General features: G+C 40.8%; 1 protein-coding gene across 1 annotated transcript; it reads right to left on the bottom strand.

Moving 5' to 3' along the window:
- Positions 1–6,240: 6,240 nt before the first annotated feature.
- fgf5 (fibroblast growth factor 5) lies at positions 6,241–19,578 on the bottom strand. Its single transcript, XM_085366904.1, has 3 exons — positions 19,368–19,578; positions 14,698–14,801; positions 6,241–6,612 (listed from the first exon to the last, which is right to left on the bottom strand). Exons 1-3 carry the CDS (start codon positions 19,576–19,578, stop codon positions 6,241–6,243), a joined length of 687 nt encoding a protein of 228 aa, XP_085223030.1.
- Between the last annotated feature and the right edge of the window lie 1,726 nt (positions 19,579–21,304).

Genomic DNA, 21,304 nt, shown 5'->3' with positions numbered 1-21,304 from the left:
CTTCTGTGTGCGTGTGCGCTCGTGAGTATTGGAAAACGCTGCTATGGCAACCGCCTTACCGGCTTCTCATCAGACAGGAAGCGGAAGTTGACGACATCACGTTTAACCTTTATGTAAACCGGAATTCTTTGAGATCATTTTTATAACAAGAACCGTCCAAGAAAAATACAATTCCTTCAGAAAAAATAGCAAAACACACAAGTAATGATTTTAGCTGTGAACAGGCGGGAGAAGCAGCTGCCCTGTAACGACGCACAGAATTCACCTGTGAGGTAAGGAAGGCGGGTTCCAGTCATTTATATTTTTTATTTTAGTGGTAGAAATAAAGAGCATTGTGTTACACAGTTTAATTTAAATACACCTAAAATATTTATAGAAATAAAATATCATTATATATAACTATAAAATATTTATATTTTTTTCTAATTGTTATAACTGTTAAATTATATATTATATATATTATAATATAAAATAAAATAATTAATAAAATAAAACACAAAAAATTACAATTAAAAAATGGTCCACATAGGATGCAAACCAGCATCTCCTGATTTATTGGATCATAGGACATTCCATAGATAAAAAGGAATAAAAATATAGGCTTACCTGTCACCTAAGGGCCTGGAAACCAGATTTTAAAGTGCACACTGGACAGCTAATTGGATATAATATGATAGAGTTGGTAGATAATGCAGAGGAAGCAGCTTTTGTCCAAACTATCATCTTATAGTGTGGAACATTTTTGAACCTAGACTTCCTAATCCTCCTAGATGCCCACAATATACTCTAAGAGAGCACATTATACACGCAGATACCCAATTAATTTTTGGATGTACTTTCAATTGAGACCATACAGTGAAGCTTGCAGCTCTTGAAAAACAGTCTGAAGCTCATCAACAGTCTGTCTTCAGGAAAAAGTAACTGCATAGACTGTTGTGTCATTTGTGAAACAAAGCACCAACAATAGAGGACCATCCATTGTTTTCTTATGTAGTTAGTTAGGGGTCTCAAGCCTATCCTGGCTGAGTTGGACAAAAGGTGCAAAGATACACTCTGGACAGTCGCCAGCTCACTTTTTCAAAAACAGAAAAAAAAAGAAAGAAAGTTTGTCTGGGTATTTATTTCCCCTGTGAGAAGCTTTTGTTGTAATAGCGTACGTGTTAAAGAGATTTGGATGTATGTATATAAGCATGGACTGTACAGTTTTACTGCAGAAGCTGTTACTCTCGGTCAACAGCAGCTGAGGAACCGAAGAGAACCCCGAAACCCTGAGCAGGTAGCAATGTAAACTGAGCTCCTAAAATGTTTGTTGCAGAATTTTTTTGTTGTTGTGTCACAGGTCTTTTCTGCTCCTTGTGAAAAATATAGCCTACCAGTTTGGGAAGAGTCTCATTCTTCTTCTCGGGTCTTGGGTGAAAATCTAATGCCCACCGCAGAAAAAAAAGTGTTGGAAGTGTGAACTGTGTAGCTTTGTTTAACTGTGGCTGTGGCGAAGCTTTAAGATGTTGCTTTTGTAACTACATTCTACTGTAGCCTTATTTCAGACTGTGTCTTACTGTCTTTCTTCAAAAAAATTTTTTTACGAATGTTGAGTTTTCAGTGGCTTTATTTCAGCCTAGACACAAAGAAATGAGATGGGTCTATGATACATCCTGCCTAAGATGAAATGCATAGCTTTGTTTTTGATCATATTGTGACCTGTGACCTGCGATAATATCCCATCTATATCTACATCCCATCAGAGAAGCTCCTGCAGGTCCTCAGTAACACCGTTTTTCTATTTTAAACTAATGTGAGCTCAGTTGACGCATAAAAGTAGAATAGTGTCTCACACGACAAATTATCCTGTCTCGTGATGTCAGTCCCTAAATCCTGGCAAATCTACACAATTTGGCACCTTTTCTGACTATAAAATAGAGACGAAAACCTTCAGTGGGTATTTTCTCAGCTTCATGTGCAGAAATACTGTGACTCTTGGCTGTTATTATCATTTTTATTATCATTTTGTTTAATTTTGCCATCCAGCGTGAATTTTAATAGCTCTGCAGTGACGTCCATGGAAAGTGAAGTAACGATCAAAAATTTTCTTATGAATGGTCTCTCCTACAGCAGCCCTGTAACATATGACCTATATGCACGTATGCACACAGACAAATAAGACAAAAGGCAGCAGAGGCACAGTGGGTTAGTGAGCAAAGGAGGAGAGCTTTAACAACCTTCTAGATTAGCTTTGTCACGCAAGCTGCTTCTCATTTCTGAGGTCATAGAGTGTTTTCTTACTTAGAAATAAACCCTATTTAATTATTAACACTATTTTAAATAATAAATGTGAAACTTTTGCTGTTCTTATTCTGTGATGTAGTTATTTTTTCTACACTTTGGTGAGCTTGATAAAATACACTCACCAAGTACTTTATTTTTAGAAGCATCAAATACTTAGTAGAACCTTTTTTTTGCTCATAAACAAGTTTCAGTTCCTGATGTCTTGGATTCATCAAAGTGTTGGCAGGAAGACATGATCAGCAATATTAAAGAGCAGGCCATAGCTGTGGCATTTAAACCATAATTTGAATCATGGCAGCCAAAGTGTACAGAATCAACCTTTTGGGGCCTCGATAAATAATTTCCATCTTCATAACAACTGTATTTGGGATTCTTTTTATAACTCACCCATGTTGATACTCCAAGTTCTACATAAATCCTGCCTTGAACTTGGAGAAGGCATTTGCCTGCATCTGGGGGCTGCAGCTCATGTGTATTGGGTATTGGGCAGTTGGGCTGCTTGGTGACTGTGTGTAGTCGTAGTGAGAGATTAGTTTGCATTTCCAGTAATAAGTCAAACTGATTGTCACTGATTTCGTTGAACCTTTTTCTGGATAGAGGTGGTGGAAGGTGTTGGGTTTGGTGGTCTCAGAATCTCATCTCCGCTACATGCAGATGAGATCATTCTGCTGGTTTTATTAAATGACTGCTTCTACCTTGTACAGGGGCAGTTTGCAGCGAAGTCTGAACCAGCTGGGATGAGAAATAGCAGCTCCAAGTCTGAGGCCATGGTTCTCAGGTGGAAAAGAGTGGAGTGCCCACTCCAAAGGTTGGGAGTGAGTTACAGCTCCAAATGCAGAGCATGGATGGATGGATGGTTTTTAAGGGCAGCAGCTCACAAATAATATAGCTTGCTTTGTACAGATTTCCCAAAATGTATCTTAGTTTGATGTGAATCTTAATTTTGAAATATAAATCTGTGTTTTGTTACTTTACCCACAAAGCTGTAACTGGCCAGCATCTACTGCTGGCCAGAACACAACAGGCATTTTTCAGATTTTGATTAAAGATTTGAAATAAAATTGATAATAACCACGTTATACAGCATGGACAGCATCATGATCTTTAAACTTTAGCACTGTGCCTGACCTTTGGCCTCATACCTCTTCACAGAAGACAGCAAGATTTGAGAAAAATTCTCTTTTAGTGATAGAGTGGCACAAAATGTGAATGAGGTCAAATGTTGGATCATTAGAGTGGGAGGAGGGATCCCACTGGTGTTCATATCTGAAAGGACAGGAAGATTGTTGGTAAGTAATCAGCGCTCAGGCCTGTTTTAGACTAAAGTAAAATCTGTCATGACCTCAGAGGATTTGGAGAACGTCAGCCAGCACAGACCTGTCAGCGCACACACACACCTGTCTTTCATTAGTCAGCCACAGACTTTTGCTGTGACAGATTGGTGACCTCATTAGGACTTAAGTGAAATATACTACACTCCCATATTTTACCGCAGATATCTAACTTTAACACACAAATTAGATAGAGCCTTCTCTCTGAACCTTCAAATCAGCATGTTTAACCACTTTCTGCATTTTCCCACTTAATGCAATTAAAAAACATATACATGTTGATATATATTTTTAATGGTATTATTACATAAAGATTTTTGTCGTACATACATTTTTATGAAAAAAACAATCTGGTAGAAAAAATATTGCTCTGGGATGCGATCACACAACGCAGTGGCAACACAGAGCATTGTAACAAGACACACAGCATCAAGAAACTACAGATTGCCATCTGCATAAATACAGTGTGGAAAATGCTTCATTCATGTGCTACATGCTTTTCATGAGAAACATCAGTTGTACAGCTGAACATCAACAGAAACACTGGCTAACACTGGGCTACAATGGCTTTATTCCACTGTAATAACCGGTGTAATAACTTTAACATATGAAGCTACATATTTTTTACTTCTCCTCTATGATCGTGTTCATATTCTGTTGCCATGTTCACCAACAATGTGTGTTCAATTGTAATTGGTAAAACCGAGGATGGATGTGGTTCAGGATGCAAAATGATAATTTGGTAATGCTTACGATTACAACAATATAATACAGCACATTTAAATTATTATACAGCTCTGAAGGATGTAAGTGTGAGTTTGACACTGACCTGATCATGTTTTGAAGATACAGTCAAGAGACTCACAGCAGTGCCTAAAATAATATATAGAATTCTGTTTATGGACACAAATTTCATCCTGTTTTCTCACCTACTTAAATACAGTTTGTTTATTTATCAACCTTCACTCATATCTGGGTAAATGTAGTTTTTTTAGGTGTAATGGCCAAAAAAGTCTCTGTTTGGTGGCAGGAGTGCTGAATGTGATTTCTTTGGTTTAATTACATTAAAGACAATATTTGATTTTTAAACCAAACTCTGAGACATTCTGCGTTCCTCGCCACCAAGCTTTTCTTTTTCCCCTGAGATGTCCCGGTGCTCCTATGAGGTCATTGCCATCTGATACACCTACAGCTTGAACCTTCCTCTACACAAGCGGCGGCTCTTTCTTGGCATCTTTATCCCTGTGGTGACGGCGGTGTGCGCTCCTCCTGGGTGGAATGCTGGGAGGTCGTGACTCTGGATTTTTTGGGGGGACAGCCGGTTGCTAAAATGATAGTTTTGATGGACAGTTTTCTCCATGATCCCTCACAGCTGTCCAAGAAAAAAGAGGAGCCTCCAGAGAGCCAGTCCACGTTTTCTTGCTCATTATCACAAATCTGGTGTTCCTAAAAAGTTGGCCGGTGTGTATGTTCAGGCTGAATCACTGAGAGACATTGTTATATCTCAAAAAGTGGCTTGAAAATACAGATTACATCAAAAAGTGATCACAGCATGTGTGACTTAACCAACATGAAAATATTCATGACCTCATTATTTTTTAGTGTTTAAAGCTGAAATCCATTATCTGCTTTAGATGTGTCACCTCCCTGCTAATTTTAGACATAATATAAAACGTTACTTTTTCAGATCGGACTTTGAGATACGTTTTTTGGCCTAATGAAATTAGACGCAACATAATTTCATAAAATAATTGCAAATTTTAAATGATTTTCCTCTGAAATGACATGTTTTATTAGAAGAATAAAAGGCCCCCATACAAAGAATGTATGACTGAAAAGTCACAATGGTGTTTCGCCAGCTTCATTTGATCATCATTTTATTTATCATTTAACAAAACAAAACAAAATAACTATGTAGTCCTCACTCGAGTCATAATCAGTCATAGCATGTTGTCAAGCTGCGATACTGGCAGATCAGTTCGCAGCCTCAGCTTTTCCTTTCAAGTCACATCTGACTCAGTGAATCTCAGATCAGTTGTCATTGCTGTTCTGTGTGGAGGGTTCTTGGTACTGTCCTCCCTTACTTCTAGCTTTCCATATATGAACATAGAAAGATGAGGAGGCAGGCAACATTGCCTTATGCTTTCCACCTGGACACATGGATGGGTGGGGCAGTCTAGAACAGAAGCACGTGACCAAAAATACATTACTGCAGACAGAAATAATCTCCTATCCACCAGTGGTCCTGAACGAAATCGCTTTTGTTTAGCCAGGGGGGGTAGTGTCATTATTGCAAGATTAAGAGCATCATTCTTATTCTTGCAAGACAGCAGAACAAACTGAAAGTCTCTCTGTCAAATACTCCTCATCAAGAATATTTCTAATGTTATGGATTTCAGCTTCATCGGTATGTACACGGATGACGACGTAAAACGTGACAGAGCATCGTTAACTCAAACACAGCATCCAGCTATTGTCATAGCTTCAAAAAAGAAAAGCTCAGCAGTTGTACCTGTCAGCCCTTTGAGGTTTTTCACACAGTCTGTAGATACCTGGAATGCTTTGAATGTGATAAATAACCATTGTCAGTTTATGGGGTACGTCCATTTGTCCAATTTCTATAAACCTATCCAAACCTGTACTTGGGCCAGTACTTGACTTGTGTATGCCTCGGTGTGGTTCCTGCTTGGATGTTTGCCTTTGCCGCGGGTGGCTTTGGAGGTGGTGGGAGTGGGGTTTTCCTCCTCTCTTTGCTCCTGTCTGTGATGGTGAAGCCTTGCTCGCCCTTATCGTGCATGCTGACCCTGGGCAAGAAGTGGGTAGAGACATGTTGGGATTTGACCCGGGGGCTGGAGCCCATTTTAGCTTTCCCCCTCTTATTAAGGGCCACAAACCACTCGCGACCTGTCCTGTGGTTCCTGTGGATTACTGAGGCATAAGTGTTGTAGCTGTTCTCCTGGAAACGTTCCCTGAACTTACAGTCATCCGTGAACCGTTCCTACAAAAGAAAGGAAATGCAGGGTGTTAACAAGTATTATTCCGTGTCATTTTCTTGTATTTCTTTCTTGTTTTCTGAATAATTGAACCTTGCTGTATTTGCAAACAGTCCCAAGTCATTTTCACACACGTGATTCTTGATCTGTGCATATCCAAACATGTAATGTAACCTAAACTTGTTTACCTTGTGAGTGGACACAGAAAAAGTCATTACTAAATCTTTTAGCATTATTATTTTATTTCATTTTTTGCAAGAAGATCTCACTTTCACATCAGCACATACACACAACTACTGTGAAAAGCTTCTGTGCTTTCTGTGACAAATTTCCTTTGCTGTGAGATTTTTGTCCTTTTCCTGCAAAACCGGAAATGCACACGTGAGGATTTACTGTTCATGTCGTGGTCTGGGTGGTTTTCCACAGCATCAGCTCCTCCCCACTGGGTGGAGTCTTTGTTGTTCCTCACCTGATGGCAATCGTACCAGCAGTATTTATGACCGGCGCACTCAACTGGTCTTCACCAGATTATCTGCCAACTTTAGTCATTTCTCGGCCTCACGTCCGTTCCTTGGTGACTAATCTTGTGTATTAACCGTATCTCTGTTTTTCTCGTCAGCCTCTGAAACCCACCTACCAAGCTCTCCTGGATACCAGTTTGCTGCCGCCGGTAATCCCTCTCCGTTTTGGAGCTGCCATTCTCTCCTGCCTGCCTCCCTGCATTGCATGCAGCACCCACCTGGACCTCTCCTGCCTCCCCCCTCCACGCAACCCCCACCTGCAAGCTTGTAAGACAGCTCAGTGTACTATCCTTAGATTCACTCGCAACCCTCTGTGGGATTCCCCTGACTGCTCTGTCCTCTGTTTCAGTGCCCTGACCCGCCACAGTTTCCCCTGCCCAGTACCTGCACCCAGTTATCCCTGCCATCTAGTTATCATCACAGTATTTTTCTCTCGCCTCAGACATCTAGTTTATGTTCATTGATTCTAGTCTGCACTTTCTGTTAGCCTCTGAGCATTGTAAAATAAAATCTCTTTTCGTTACACCTCACCCCTGGCCTCCGGTTTTGAATCTGCACTTGAGTCCATCCCATGTCCACGGGCCACTGCGCCTGACAGTTCACCTACCAAACTCTACCTTCAGGTCCACTTACAGAAACCTGAACTGAACCTGGACCTGCACACACTATAAAAATAGCATGAATTTACATTTCTAATGAGACAGCTGGGTCATGCTTGTGCTGCAATAATTGCAACAGATGTGCAGAAGCATCAGATACTCCTTGGTGATGGGTTTAATAAGTCATCTACATCAGCGGTCCCCAACCCCCAGGCCTCGGACCGGTACCGGTCCGTGAGTCGTTTGGTACCAGGCCGCGAGAGTTGAGGCTCAGGTGTGAAATGTAGGGTTTTCAGGGTTTTTATCGGTTTCCAGCGTTATTTTGTTATCGTTTTTATCGTTAACTCGGTTTTCCTGAGTATTTTCACGTGTGTTATGAATAAATCTTCTTCTTTTTTGGTACCGGTACTAGTTTTATTTTGTTGTATTTATCCGCGACACCTTAAAGGCCGGTCCGTGAAAATATTGTCGGGCATAAACCGGTCCGTGGCGCAAAAAAGGTTGGGGACCCCTGATCTACATGATTTCATTATCACAGTCACACCTTCACTGACAGCAGCAAAGCCACAAAACTCAAAAGGCATCTGCTATTGAACTCATTCAGGAAGAACTTCAGAACGAAGACATGGGCCGGCGTTTTTATGATCATTCTTCTTCTTACAATTTAATCAGCAGAGTTATTGTATTTTTCTAAACTGTGTTGGATAAGATGGATTTTTCCTCATGTTGAAACAAAAGTTTTCATCCCACCCAGGTTCTCAAACAGAGGATGAGGAATGGGGCAGGTTTAAATCAGACTACTCGTGTATGAATAGTGCAGATAATATCAGCAAGTCTGCAAAGTAAAATCCTTAATGAATTATTACTAATAATCTAAATGATCCAAATATTATTCCCAAACACTGCTTAACATGCCTGCGATAGTTTGGTTATCCAAGAAGAACCATAAAGCTTAAAGTTTTCCAGATGGACCTGACGCACATAGTTGGACTGCATCAAAATTGTATTATTTGGGTCGCAGGTTTGATCAGACTTTGTCCACCAAAGTATTAGAAAGAGATGTAAAGATGTAACACTGGCATGCAGCACTGCATTCTGCACACGTGTCATGCACAGAGATGCAGATATTCATTGAATGTTCCCGTTTTGTGCCTAAATATATCTCGGGTGGGAAACTTTGACATGTACCCAGGGATGCCGGCTTTCTTGCTGCAGCATGACTTCCTTGTATAACCTCCTGCCATTCTGAAATAAAACAAACTGTTCTGCTTTGCTGAAGAGTGCAGCATAGCAGAAAATGATGCCATTACAGCGTTCGGTAAACATGCCAGTCACAGGAGAGTGCACTGCGGCCGCAGCAGAACAGCGCAAACCTTTAAGTTATTCAAAGTGACCGACTGTTTCTTTTAGTTGTTGTTTTTAAAGGACGATTTTAAGAAAAAAGTATAGAACTCCAGAGTCACAGCTGTGGGTGGACTGAAATGAAATGCTACATTTGAGCAACTTACCGTCTCTGGAACCAGTCAGGGAATTAGACGTTGGAAACAAATCCACTGGAGCGTGTATGAATGTACTCTCTCACACACACATGCAGGCACGTATACACACATAAGCATGCATACCAAGAAGAAGATTTGGCCCGTGCTGCGTTTCATAGGATTTAATAGCTGCAGCCAGATTCCAGAGATCTCATTGTAAAAATCATAATGCTTGTACAGCTGTTTAACCTGGCTCCTACCCTGCAGGATAGGTTACAGTCTTTTAAAGGGTCCGTTCCCATGATCCTTGATATATATACATGCATATATACACATATATATATATATATATATCAAACATCTTGTAGAGACTCGGTACAAAGGTAAGACATAACACATCCTACATTTTTCCAACTAAATGTGCTGTGATTTTAAAATGATCCTTTACTGAAATATAGTGAAACAAAGCATACAGCGTAGTTCAGTTTATTTAAATAAAAAACGAAACCTAAGTGTCAAAATGAGCTTTGGTGACTGTGGAGGCTGTTTGACTGCAACTGATTTCTTAACATTGTCATGGTCAAGAAACTAGTTTGTGTTGAATTGAACTTTGTGGCATGGCGAATGATCCTGATGGAAACAGGCGTCAGAAGATGAGTACACTGCTGTCATAAAGGATGGACGTGCTCAGGAACAATATTAATGTAGGCTGCGGCCTTTGAACATATTCATTTGATACCAAGTGTCCCAAGAAAAAAATCCACCATACCATTACATCACCACAAGCAGCCTGAACTGTTGATATAAGGCAGGACGGATCCATGCCGTCATATTGCATTCCAAATGTCACAGCAGAAATTGAGACTCATCAGACCAAGCAGCGTGGTCTTCTGGTGCTGTAGCCCGTCTCGCTCAGAGTTCAGTGTGCTGTGCATTCACAGATGTTCTTTGGTAGGCTTTCTTTTTTAACAAGTGGTTATCTGAGCTGCTGTTACCTTCCTATCACTTGGAAGTCTTTCTATTCTCCTCTGATCTCTGGCATGAATTATTTTCTCTTTTTTTACATAATTAACTTTGGGCTGTAGACATGTTTGTGTGGGATACTCTTAGTATTTCAGCACTTACAGAAATACTCAACCAACAACATGAAGTTGTAACTTAACTCACCTTTCTCTGAACCTGGTATATAACTTGACTGTACATGATACAGTTCCATTTATACAATCATTTGCATAAAAGGAGACCAGTTGTTACAAAGTAATACATTAGATTACTTTTTATTGTAACAAAGGATATAATGCATGAGTGTTTTAATTTAAACGATCAATTATTTAGTTACTTAATAGCTTCTCTGTTCTGTTTGTTAGGAAACAAGAAAAAAAAGACAAATCCTGACATATTTGTAATGCTTCTGTTTCCCTCTGACTCACACACACGATCCTGCTGTTGTGTTAGTCAGGTTATCTGATCTGATGGCAGAGATGTCATCAAAGGCCTGAACACCTGGCATTATTTTGTGCCTCAGTGATGATAAGTGTCTCCTGAAGGACTCTACTTCACATTTTGAAGTGCAGGCTGAGCACAGCTCCTGGTGGTGAGGCCTTTCTTTAATTAATTATTTCATTTGTGACAAATTAAAGTGATTAGTGGTATTTTCTGCCACTACACAGGCTTGCTTTTAGCTATGTATGTGTGTATCACTCTCTCTTTTATCTATAACCCCTCCCTCACTGTTTGTTTAACAAATGCTGGCGACCCTTTCACCTTTCAGAAGATTATGTTTGCGATAGCCTGCTGAGTAGGTCACGCAGAGCAATGTGCATCTGTCTCCTCGCCCATTATTCAGCGAATAAACTGCCACTGTGAAAACATCTAAACAGTAAATATGACAGACGATGCAACAGATACAGTTCAGCACGTCACCTGACACCCTGCCGCGAGGCCTGAGCCTGAGGCCCCCGAGGTTTTACATCCACCAAATCATCAACAGTTAAATAGCACAGTGCAGCTGTAGTCACAGATTGGAGTTTAACTGTACAAATATTCCTCTGAAGGCAGAGCCGCTCTGGAGGCAAAAATACACTCCAACTGCAGGAAGCAACGAGACTATCAGAGTGCGAGGCATCTAACCAGCGAAGCTCTACTACAAAGAAAGAAAATATCAACTATATAAGCTGCAATGTGCACAAGAATATAAGCGTAAAAGCCTGAGATCATCCTGCAGAGGCAGCAAAGTGTTGAAATGTGACAAGAAAAAATCTGAACTCCACCTATCAAGGCAGATGTCACTGAAAGTTTCAGAGTTATTTTACAGATAATAATATGCTATATATAGAAAATGGATCTGAAAGTGAGGCCAATGTTGAAGCGGCTTAAACATGCATTCCTTCAACTAACCAGCAGGAGGCAACTCTCATTTGTATAGATGTCTATGGCTTCTTGCTCTATAGTCTGAATAAAAGCTTTCCTGGGGAGTTCATAAGGTCAGTCACTACTTTCAAGTCATAACGAACACATGAAATTTATCAGTATGACTCATGGTCCTCATTAGAGTTAAAAATGAGGTTAAAATAGTTAGAACTACATCGTTAGCCAATGACAGTGTACCCAGTGTAGTGTAAAAGGTTTTGTGGTCACACTCGTGATCTATGAGGTTATAAAACATGAATGTAGCTTCCAGAGTGGAAAAGAAGCCAGTGCAAATTGCATTAAACCAGAATTCTATGTTAAGGCCACCAGATTGCAATACCTACAGCTGCAGGAAGATTTCTGCTCCCGTACTCGTCTATGGGATAAAGGATTTCTGATTTGACCTCTGTTAACACTTTTTCCTGATGAGTTTATTGGGTCAAACACTCTCCAAAGTGTAGCTTTTGCTCAGAATTGAGGACCATCTGTGGCATATTTGACTTCACTTGTCAAGTGACTGTGAAAACACTCATCTCGAGGCCTCAAAATCAGAGACGGTATATCAAGAACACTTTTGTAGGGGCCCATAAATAATCCTTGGAAACATTAAGGTGTGATGCTTGGTCCATATAAACTAAAAAACACACAAAACCACCAACAGATTAGGATTACAGTGTCGGTGACCTCTGCATAGTATAAGCCATGCAGTTCATGGCATGGAGTTGTGGTACCAAGCAGAAAATCCCTGATCCAGTGATGATTGTAAGGTAAGGTTTAATTATTAAGCGCTTTTCGTAGACAGGCAGTCACAAGGCGCTGTACACAAAGGTTAAAATAAAGAAAACATTAAGTAATAAAATAGACAATATAAACAATGCAAAAGTATTGATTAAGTTTTTAACTGCTTTTTAAAGGTTTCCACAGTGTCAGCCAAACACAGTTGTGGTGGTTCCACAGCCTTGGTGATTGTGTACTCAAGACTTCCAGAAGAACAAAATAATTATCTTTAGTTTGAGGCAATACCCAACAGCGCTATGTCACATTGTTTTCTCCTAATATCCAGCTGATGTAGTTTACATTGAAATCTTGTTTGCGAAGAACTGAGACCTCGAAAAAGTTTATTTCAGGGCTAATATAAGCTGGTTAACAAATCTCTGCTGGTGAATAGCACACAGTCACATGTGTATAATTTTAATAACAAGCTGTGGCTGAGAATCCACTTTGAGGGAAAACGCTGCATCGCTTCCCACTGACATGGTTTCATGAAACAATGCTGGGAGCTGAGGGGCCATAAATCGCTCAGCGTGAGCACCGCTGCAGCTCACAGACGCTCCGGCTCTCCGATTGTTGCTTGTCCAGCTGATTGTTTACTCAGCATATTGATTTTCAGTTCATGGCTCACTCCTCTTTATACTATCAGACGTCCCAGACTGGAATTAATCTGCTCTTCACATTAGCACATGCTAATCGGGAGCTGCTTCTATGTCTGTGCGTGCCAAGACTCCCGCTGATGACTCGTCAGTGCGGCTGGTTGTTGGCTGTCCGGCCTGCTCACGGCGGCAAGGCCAAGCTGCTGTGGGTAGATTTGGGCTTACTGTGTGTTTGGGGGAATTTGAAAATCTTCAAAACTGTGCCTACAGATTACAGCAGTGTGCCTTGACATGTTGATGTCAGATTTAGGGATTTTTGTTATGCAGCACAGATATAAAGCTGCACAAGCTAATAAATAAAACAAACAGAAAAGATTCTAATGAATAAATGCACCACGAGTCCAAACGATGTTTGATTCCAGCAGAAATCAGCATCATATCAGCAGAAAATAACCGTTAACAAATTCTGGTGCTGAGTTTATATGTTTGCAGGAAGTCTCAGAGCACGACGAGTGGTCAACAAAGACAATACTTAAAGTTTTTAGGTCTTTGCAGGTATGTTTTTATAAGACATTTGCCACTTTCATCCAGCTTTACACTTCTTGACAGACCCATTTCTAGCAGCAGCAGTCACCAGTGCACTACACTATATGCTACAGAGCGGCATATTCACTAACCAAACAAGGTGAGTGACTAACACTTGAGCATAATTACAAGTAGCAGGTATTTGTCTCCATATGTAGTTTGTTCTTAGAAAGCTAAAGCTAGCTATGTGTTAGCAAGCTGCTATAGTTAGCTAGTGCACTCACAAAGAATAATGGTGCTTTCTGAATAATCGATCATATACTCTGTCAAGATTTACAAGTTTAATACAGATCATTACCAAATGCTTTTACGCTCATTAGCATACCGAATGTCCCACTTCTTTCTTGTGTTAGCGTTTCATGTTTAATGGTCTGTATCCACGTCTTGTCCTCATGTTTTTCATTTAGGTAGCTTACAAAGACTTTAGTAGTATAGCACCAACAGTCATGACAATGCTCTATATATATTAGAAGGTAAAGACCCTACAATAATACACAAAAAATCCAACAATCTGACGACCCTCTATGACCAAGGGCTTGGCAAATGTGGGAAGGAAAAAAATCCCTTTTAACAGCAAGAAACCACTGGCAGAACCAGGCTCAGTGAAGGGCAGCTATCTGCCATGATCTGAGTGGCAAACTTAATTCTGAGTTTGGCACAAAAACTCAAACTACAAAAACTTATTAGTTACAGTTTTTGTAGCATCAACTATTATTTCACATGTCATCACTGCAAGTTAGCAGATTTCACTTGGATTCCACACTCACCATATCCCTGCTAGTGTTCTGTGTAATCCACTTTAATAGTTTGTGGACGAATACACATTGTAATTACAGGTCTGCAGCTGGATGATAATGTTGATCAGTGTCTGCCTGATATGGAAAAAGGCAGCTTGCTAGCAATAATAATATGATGAACATACAATATATAAGCATATATGACAGTGTAAACATTAGTAAGGCCCTGACCTTTATAAATCCAAACTGCACATAACTAATTAATCATATTAAAAGCTGCTTAATTGGGCAACAACATTCCAGTCAGCACTTGCTTTGTGCCCCCTCAAGTATCCACACACTGTATGTGCTGAGTGAATTTAATAGTGTAGGAACTGAGTGGGATACTTACAGTTGCGTGCAGCCGTCCTCTTTTATTCATGGCCAGGAATCTGTTACTGTAGACCCCTTTGATACCGATGACCCCCTGAGAAACCGCAAAGAGCTCCAGGACACCTAAGAGGACAAACAACATGATCTGATGATTGACTGGTGACAGGATGTATTTTTACTCGTCTTGTGATTTTCTGTCTCTTGCTGCTCGTCCTCACTCCGAATAACAGACTTTGACATGATCTACTCTGCTGTCATGTCAGCGCTGTTATCCTGTTCAGCTGCACCGTTGAGACTTATCTCTCTTTTTTTTTTTTTTTTTTTCTTTTTTTTTTGGCCTGTCCCGTTTGGCTCTTTTGCCCTCAGAATTGTTGTCTAAAGGCAAAGAAAGATGCCCAACGGATTTACTTTACCAAACTGACCATCCCAGCCTTGCCGTAATGGTCCATTTGATTCACCTTTTATTGTTTATTTTATTTTCACTTACTGAATACGGGACAGACTTGACTGGGGGAAAGAAGGGGAGAAAGAAAGAGGGAAAGAGAAACAGCTGAGAAGAGGGACGGGGGAGAAGGGCAAAAGACAAAAACCAACAGAACGGGCAGAGAAAAAAAAAAAGCATATATCAATCACCTGGATCACCTGCTGAGAAAGAAAAAAGAAAGCAAGCAGAAGAGAACAAGAGTAATAGAATAAACAACATCACAATGATATATGGGAATATGACAGTAAATACTAAATGTTAAACATTATTGTGCAGCACATAAGATCAACAGAACACAGTGTGCTTTGAGGTAGGAGCCAAAAAGGGTGTAGTTTGTGGGTGTGATCACCCGTGTGTACACCTGTGAGCATGGACGCGCTTGTTTTTTGTTTTTTTAAAAGGTTCCTTCATGTAATAATCTGCTAGAGGGTGTGGGGGGGCCACAGCCCCGTCCTCCAGGGCGTGAAGCAGGTGTGGAGGAGATCAAAACTCCAGACATCCAGAGGCCCCCAGAACACAAGAGACCAAGGAAGACCAACAGAGGGGCAGCTGCGCCACTGTCCCGGAAAGAGCTGAGGAGAGTCCCAGATGAGGGCTCACTCAGCAGCCGCGGAGCAGAAGCCAGGGGGAGTTGCAGTGACGCGCCCGTGAGCTCCGCCGGCAGCCAGCTGCGCCTGAGTGACCGAGCCCCAGGCCGAGAGGCCGGGGGCACCCCACCTCCGAAGTGGCCCGAGCGAGCCCCAGGCTCCAGGCCCCGATAAGCGGCCGCCAAGGAGTGAGCCGGTGTGTACCTGGACGCCCATCCCCGGACACAAAGAACCACCAACGCACCGATGTCTGAGGGGGTCCGCCACTGGCAGGGGAAGTGGGCTCTTTAGTAGGCTTCTTTAGATCGCTAGTGTTTGCATGAATAGAAAAAAGGGAACACGGAGCAGTAGTTCTATCTTTAATTATTCCAAATCTCTATGACGAAAGATTTTTATGGGCTGTTTTGGAGGAATCAGTTGTTATGAGTAAGAACCAAACTGAGGGATACTGGTGTATAAAATATTTGGGGGCCACAGAAGAACACCTCCTGAGGCACAAACCTATCGCCACCATCGCCTCCTTCAGTGTTCATGGCGTGTTTAATGGCTGAACACTGAAGGACCAAATACCAAAGTTGCTTCATACAAAAATAATAAGCAAAACCATTTTATTATTAATGAAAACATTTTATGCAAACGTAAAAGTGTACCGTTAAAGTGTTACTATGAAGATGTGCAAAGTGTTTGTTATTTACATCAAATATACCATATGAAATGTTCTGAACAAATGCACGTGCCTAACTGGACATGCCACTGAACTGGACCACGTTTGGAGGATTGTCAGTGATTTGTAGTGCAGCTAGCTGACTACTTAAACAGACCATCCACAAAGTTATTCCTTTAGTTATGATTAGTAAATTAGTTTATCTTGCTAACAAAGCTTGATATTCTCCAAAAAGTTGATTCTGTTCATCTGGACGTAGCGTTTTGTGGGAGAAACGTTTCGTCACTCATCCAAGTTACTTAATCTCAGTGGTCATTGATCAGTGGGTTTTGATCAGTGGTCATTGATCAGTGGGTTTTGATCAGTGGTTGTTGATCAGTGGTTATGATACTTTGCATAATTAAGATTAAGTTGCTGACCTCCCAGCCCATTGTTCCTTCAGTGGGCTGGTTTCAGTCATTATGCAAATGTACTGTTTATAAGATTTGGGGAAACCTGCAGTCAGCTGAGCCTGAAGAAGTCACCTGGATGAGTGACGAAACGTTTCTCCCACAAAACGCTACGTCCAGATGAACGGAATCAACTTTTTGGAGATTTACTTTCCTGGATGATTGAGCATGCATCAAAAAGCTTGATATTGTTGATCCTATAATACCCTTGGTATCATATTTGATAAATACGTTTCTGAGACATGATCAGACATGATCAGTGCTCGCCATAATTTCAAAATGTTATGGACAAAATTCTTTTTTTTGTCTAAAATTAACATTGTTGTTAACAAAAAGTTGCCAAAAACACTCAATTGATACAAATGTGATACAAAACATATATAATAAAAATATAATAAAAAATATATCATACACAGCATGATATAGCAAAAAAAAGTGGATTTTGTTATAAGGGTTGATAAACATCTCAGTTCTAAAAAAATCTGAATTTTCTGGCTATTTTTTGATGGACTGGGTCTTACAGGGTTAAGTGATAGCATGTTGAACTAAACCTTACCTGTGCTGATGGCTTATGTGAGTATTTGAGCCATGAATAAACTTGGATAAATACACTTTTTTTCAATTAGAGGAACAACACACAGGCTCAGAGACTACTGCAGGGGAGAGTAATGACTGAATGCCATACAAAAGTATAGAGAAAACCTAAGCTTAATATGATTTATGAGGGAAATATAAACAGCAAGACTGTGTGAATGCAGCTGTGCTGATCTTTATGTAACTAAAATTTCAATCAGATTCTTTTTATGATAAAAAAAAAAAACTTTGAGAAAACTGTAAATTGTGGGGTGTGGGGCATAAATCCTTTTCTGCTTCTGAAGCGGTCAATGCCAGAAGAAGTCCCAGAACCTCTGCATTAAACAAAAGATTAAATATAATGAACTGTGAAACTAACTCCCCAAAAATGCACACACACTGTTGGACCCACACAGAAATAAATCAATAAATAAAGAACCGCTGTCCTGAAGCAGAAAGGTCTCGCATCCAAACTCGAATGTGAGCATTTGAGTTAAATCTAAGAGTTGAATCTGATGCTGCGTGATGGTAAAAGAATCTTCATATTACAAATCCAAGACGCCCAGTCTCCTGCTAGTCTGCTGCCCTGTCATTCAGGCTTCAAAACCACATGGCTGAAATCCATGTAACCTGACAACTCTTCTAAAGGGGACCATGAAATGGAGGCACAAGTGCACTTTCACGGTGAGCTTTTGCTGTTTCGTCAACGGATGAGCGATGAAGGATCTGATGGTGCAGTAAAAGCTGAAAATCTGATTTATGGCTTTAGTTTTGTGGCCTAGCTGACACAGGACTTCATAAACAGAGAGGTGGGACTTTTTGCATTTTGAAACAGCTAAATTTAACAGTTCATTTTCCCTTAAGGGTTTTTATTTAGATAAATGTTTACTGTCAAATTGCACATTACTTTGTGCTGTCACTTAGAAACTAGTGTTCATGGTCAACATCTACTTGAGTGTGAAGGAGTTTTTAGTGTGAACAGATAGCTTTCAAAGTGCCAGGCATGCTCTAAAAGTCAGATTATTTAGTGAAACTGTGATGTTAGTCATCTCCCTGTAGAGGTGTAAATGAATTTGAAACAGGGGGAAATGGTTACACCTCAGACATTTCAAGTCATAATTCAATTTTCCAAATCTATAGGGGGATTTTTTTTAGTTCGTCCCTTCAGAAACACACAGGCAGCTGTAAGATTCATACCCAACCTATACATTTAACTATATTACTCTGTGATTCCTGAATTCTGTTATGCATTTATCAGCAACAACAAATATCAACTCGTTTGTTTGATCTTTGTCATTCATGATCATTAATATTTCAGAATTTCAGCTCTAAACAATCCAGCGTGCAGGATGACGCTTAAGTCGAATATCTGCACTGCAAACATCAGCGTTTGTTTGTGGTTCCAAAATCTCATTTCTCTTAAATCATCTGAAAATCAATTTCACTTTAATACTTGAGTCTGCAGCTCAAATCATTAACTTTGCAGGTACAACAAACAATAAACGTTTTAAAAGAAATCTGTTTTTTTGTGCATATTGTCGCGTTGTTGCGATTATGTCAGTCGTGCTGAGTCGCAGTCCAATACATCCTGTTGCACCTGTTACTTCTACAAATAGTCTACCTGCCAACATCCCCGGAGAGACACAAACAAGGCTCGTCAAACAGATGCCTGCTCAGATATTTCACAGGCTCGGACAGCCTAAGTTTAGCAGCGCGCTCCTTACCGTCTTTATGTGTAAATCATTGTTCAAACTTGCAGGGATGGCAGTCAAAATAGACATCGCTGCAGACAGAACGGGGATCAATTGGAACAAACACAGGATCCAAGTGCGCATTCTCAGCGGGACGCACCGGATTCATCCACGCCTCAGACCTTCATAAATTAGTAGTTAGGCTGCTTCGTGCACAGTGAGGCCGGACTGAATGACTTACTCAGCTGGTTGGGCTCATGGCTGCCGTTGACTCTACCGTCGGGATGAATCTGGAGATGGAAGCCGATGCCAACCCTACAGTAGAGTCTGCAAGTCCTGCGTCCCGAACGGATCCCCTCCTCCAGAAGTTGGTGCTCCAAAGAGACGTGCTGAGCTCCCGCAGCGGTGCAAATCAAGTGAGCGAAGGTCAGAAGGTAAAGAGGAACATTCATTCTTTCAAAAAGGAGACACCCGCGAGGCCACTTCTAGCATTTTGGTCTCGCTCCTGAGATCTGAGCACCAGAAACCGTGCGCACGCACTGCATGCAGCGCTCCTAGGCATTACCCCGGCTGCAGTAGCTGGAGTGGTTCTGCTGGCACGGGGATATTTATAACGCCAATGATCTCACTTCTCGATGCATGCCTGAGCTCTAAAGGACACTCTTTCATCCAGATTTTGTCGCCGAGATGCCACTCCTGCTCAGCACCGACCCACAGCAGCGGGGCATGATGGAAACGCAACAGACACCGCACATTTTCCAAGCAATCGTCCGCGCCAGGACGCACTGAGCGCGGCATTTTACGCACAGGGAAACGACATGTTAATAGAGCGTGGACGCGATTAATTCGCACTTGAAGCGACGAGGACAAAATATTTCGCTGTGGACGCTTCTTTCCGTAAAAGAAACACCGGACGGCAATAATGAAACACCGCTCGCAGGAGTGAATTCAGAGAGGTTCGGGCTGAGATCCTCAGGTGGTACAGCAGGGTTTTAACACTGGCTCACCGGACACTCAGGCAGCCGTATTTATAGGCCTCAGTCCACCTTTTCATCTGATGCGTCCACACATTTGGTGAACAAGCGTCAAGCTGACTAATGTATTCTGAGCAGTGTACAGTGGCGGGAGAGACAATGCAATTATCTGTTTGTGGTGTGGATTAATGCAACAAATAAATAAATAAATAATATAAGGAAGATATATGAGTAACATATTTATGTATAACATTTCTCCCTCCCTTCCACCCAAGTTTGACTTTTGCTACTTCAAAAGTCATATCCCCTTGAACCTGTTGAACGACCCCGTTAGGCTGTTTTTGCAGTAGATGTTACCAGGAAAAGTGCCCAAACACTGAAAGCCCCAAATAAAAACATGCCCTATAACCAGTAACACAAAGATGCAAGATTACGTGATTCTGTACAGAACTGCATATTTATTTTTGTCAGGCTTTATCTTACTGGTTCAAGGTCAGCGAAAAAAGTTTGTTAGAAGATCACAGCTCCTGTGGACCTGAAATGACACAAGTGAACAGCTTCTGCAGAGATCACTGCCTTTTGCTTGATTTCCAGTCAGTGCCCGTTCTCACTGCTTACTACACTAGCTGTCATTCTGAGGATAAACATGTCAAGCCTTAATCTGTAAACAATTAAATGTCTTTTTATGTTTTTCTTACTTATAAAATGGGCATTTTGACCCATCACAGAAAGAAAAGCATGGGTAAATCATAAAAGGATCAATCTGGATGCATCAGCTTCAAAGTCTTCTTACTTTCTGGCTTTTTGTCAAGGGAACCTCCTTAATGTAACTGATAACAGCTATGCTTTTCTTACTATGTGTGTCTAAAAATGTGTAAAAATGTCTTAGATATAGTAATCTGTCATCTTGAAACTGATGCTTACCACAGTCTGAATGTTTGTCCTGTGACAGACGAATCTTCCTTTTTCTGGTTTTCTGATTTGTTACGTGTACATGACAAATAAAAACTTGACCAAAACACATCAGCCATCCCATTTAGTTTAACCTGGCAGGATTCAGTAGTTGTCCAGCAGAACTGCACAAGTCAAATGTGTTTATTTATTTATTTATGGTGTGAAATTCCCTTTTTGAGATCTGACACAGTTTTCTTGCTAAGCTGCAGCAAAGGGATAATAAGGCCCCGTGTATGGCTCAAACAAATGG

Source organism: Diplotaxodon limnothrissa, linkage group LG12, assembly GCF_057381915.1.
Source record: "Diplotaxodon limnothrissa isolate DT_005_m linkage group LG12, D_limnothrissa_male_GT1.1, whole genome shotgun sequence".
Lineage (NCBI taxonomy): Eukaryota > Metazoa > Chordata > Actinopteri > Cichliformes > Cichlidae > Diplotaxodon > Diplotaxodon limnothrissa.
This window is presented reverse-complemented; position numbering and strand designations above follow the sequence as displayed.

Coding starts and splice junctions, on each gene's coding strand:
- fgf5 (XM_085366904.1), bottom strand. CDS start 19,578: ATGAATGTTCCTCTTTACCTTCTGACCTTCGCTCACTTGATTTGCACC. Junction 14,802..19,367: donor CCATGAGCCCAACCAGCTGA/GTAAGTCATTCA, acceptor TTGTCCTCTTAG/GTGTCCTGGAGCTCTTTGCG. Junction 6,613..14,697: donor GAGGACGGCTGCACGCAACT/GTAAGTATCCCA, acceptor TTTCTTTTGTAG/GAACGGTTCACGGATGACTG.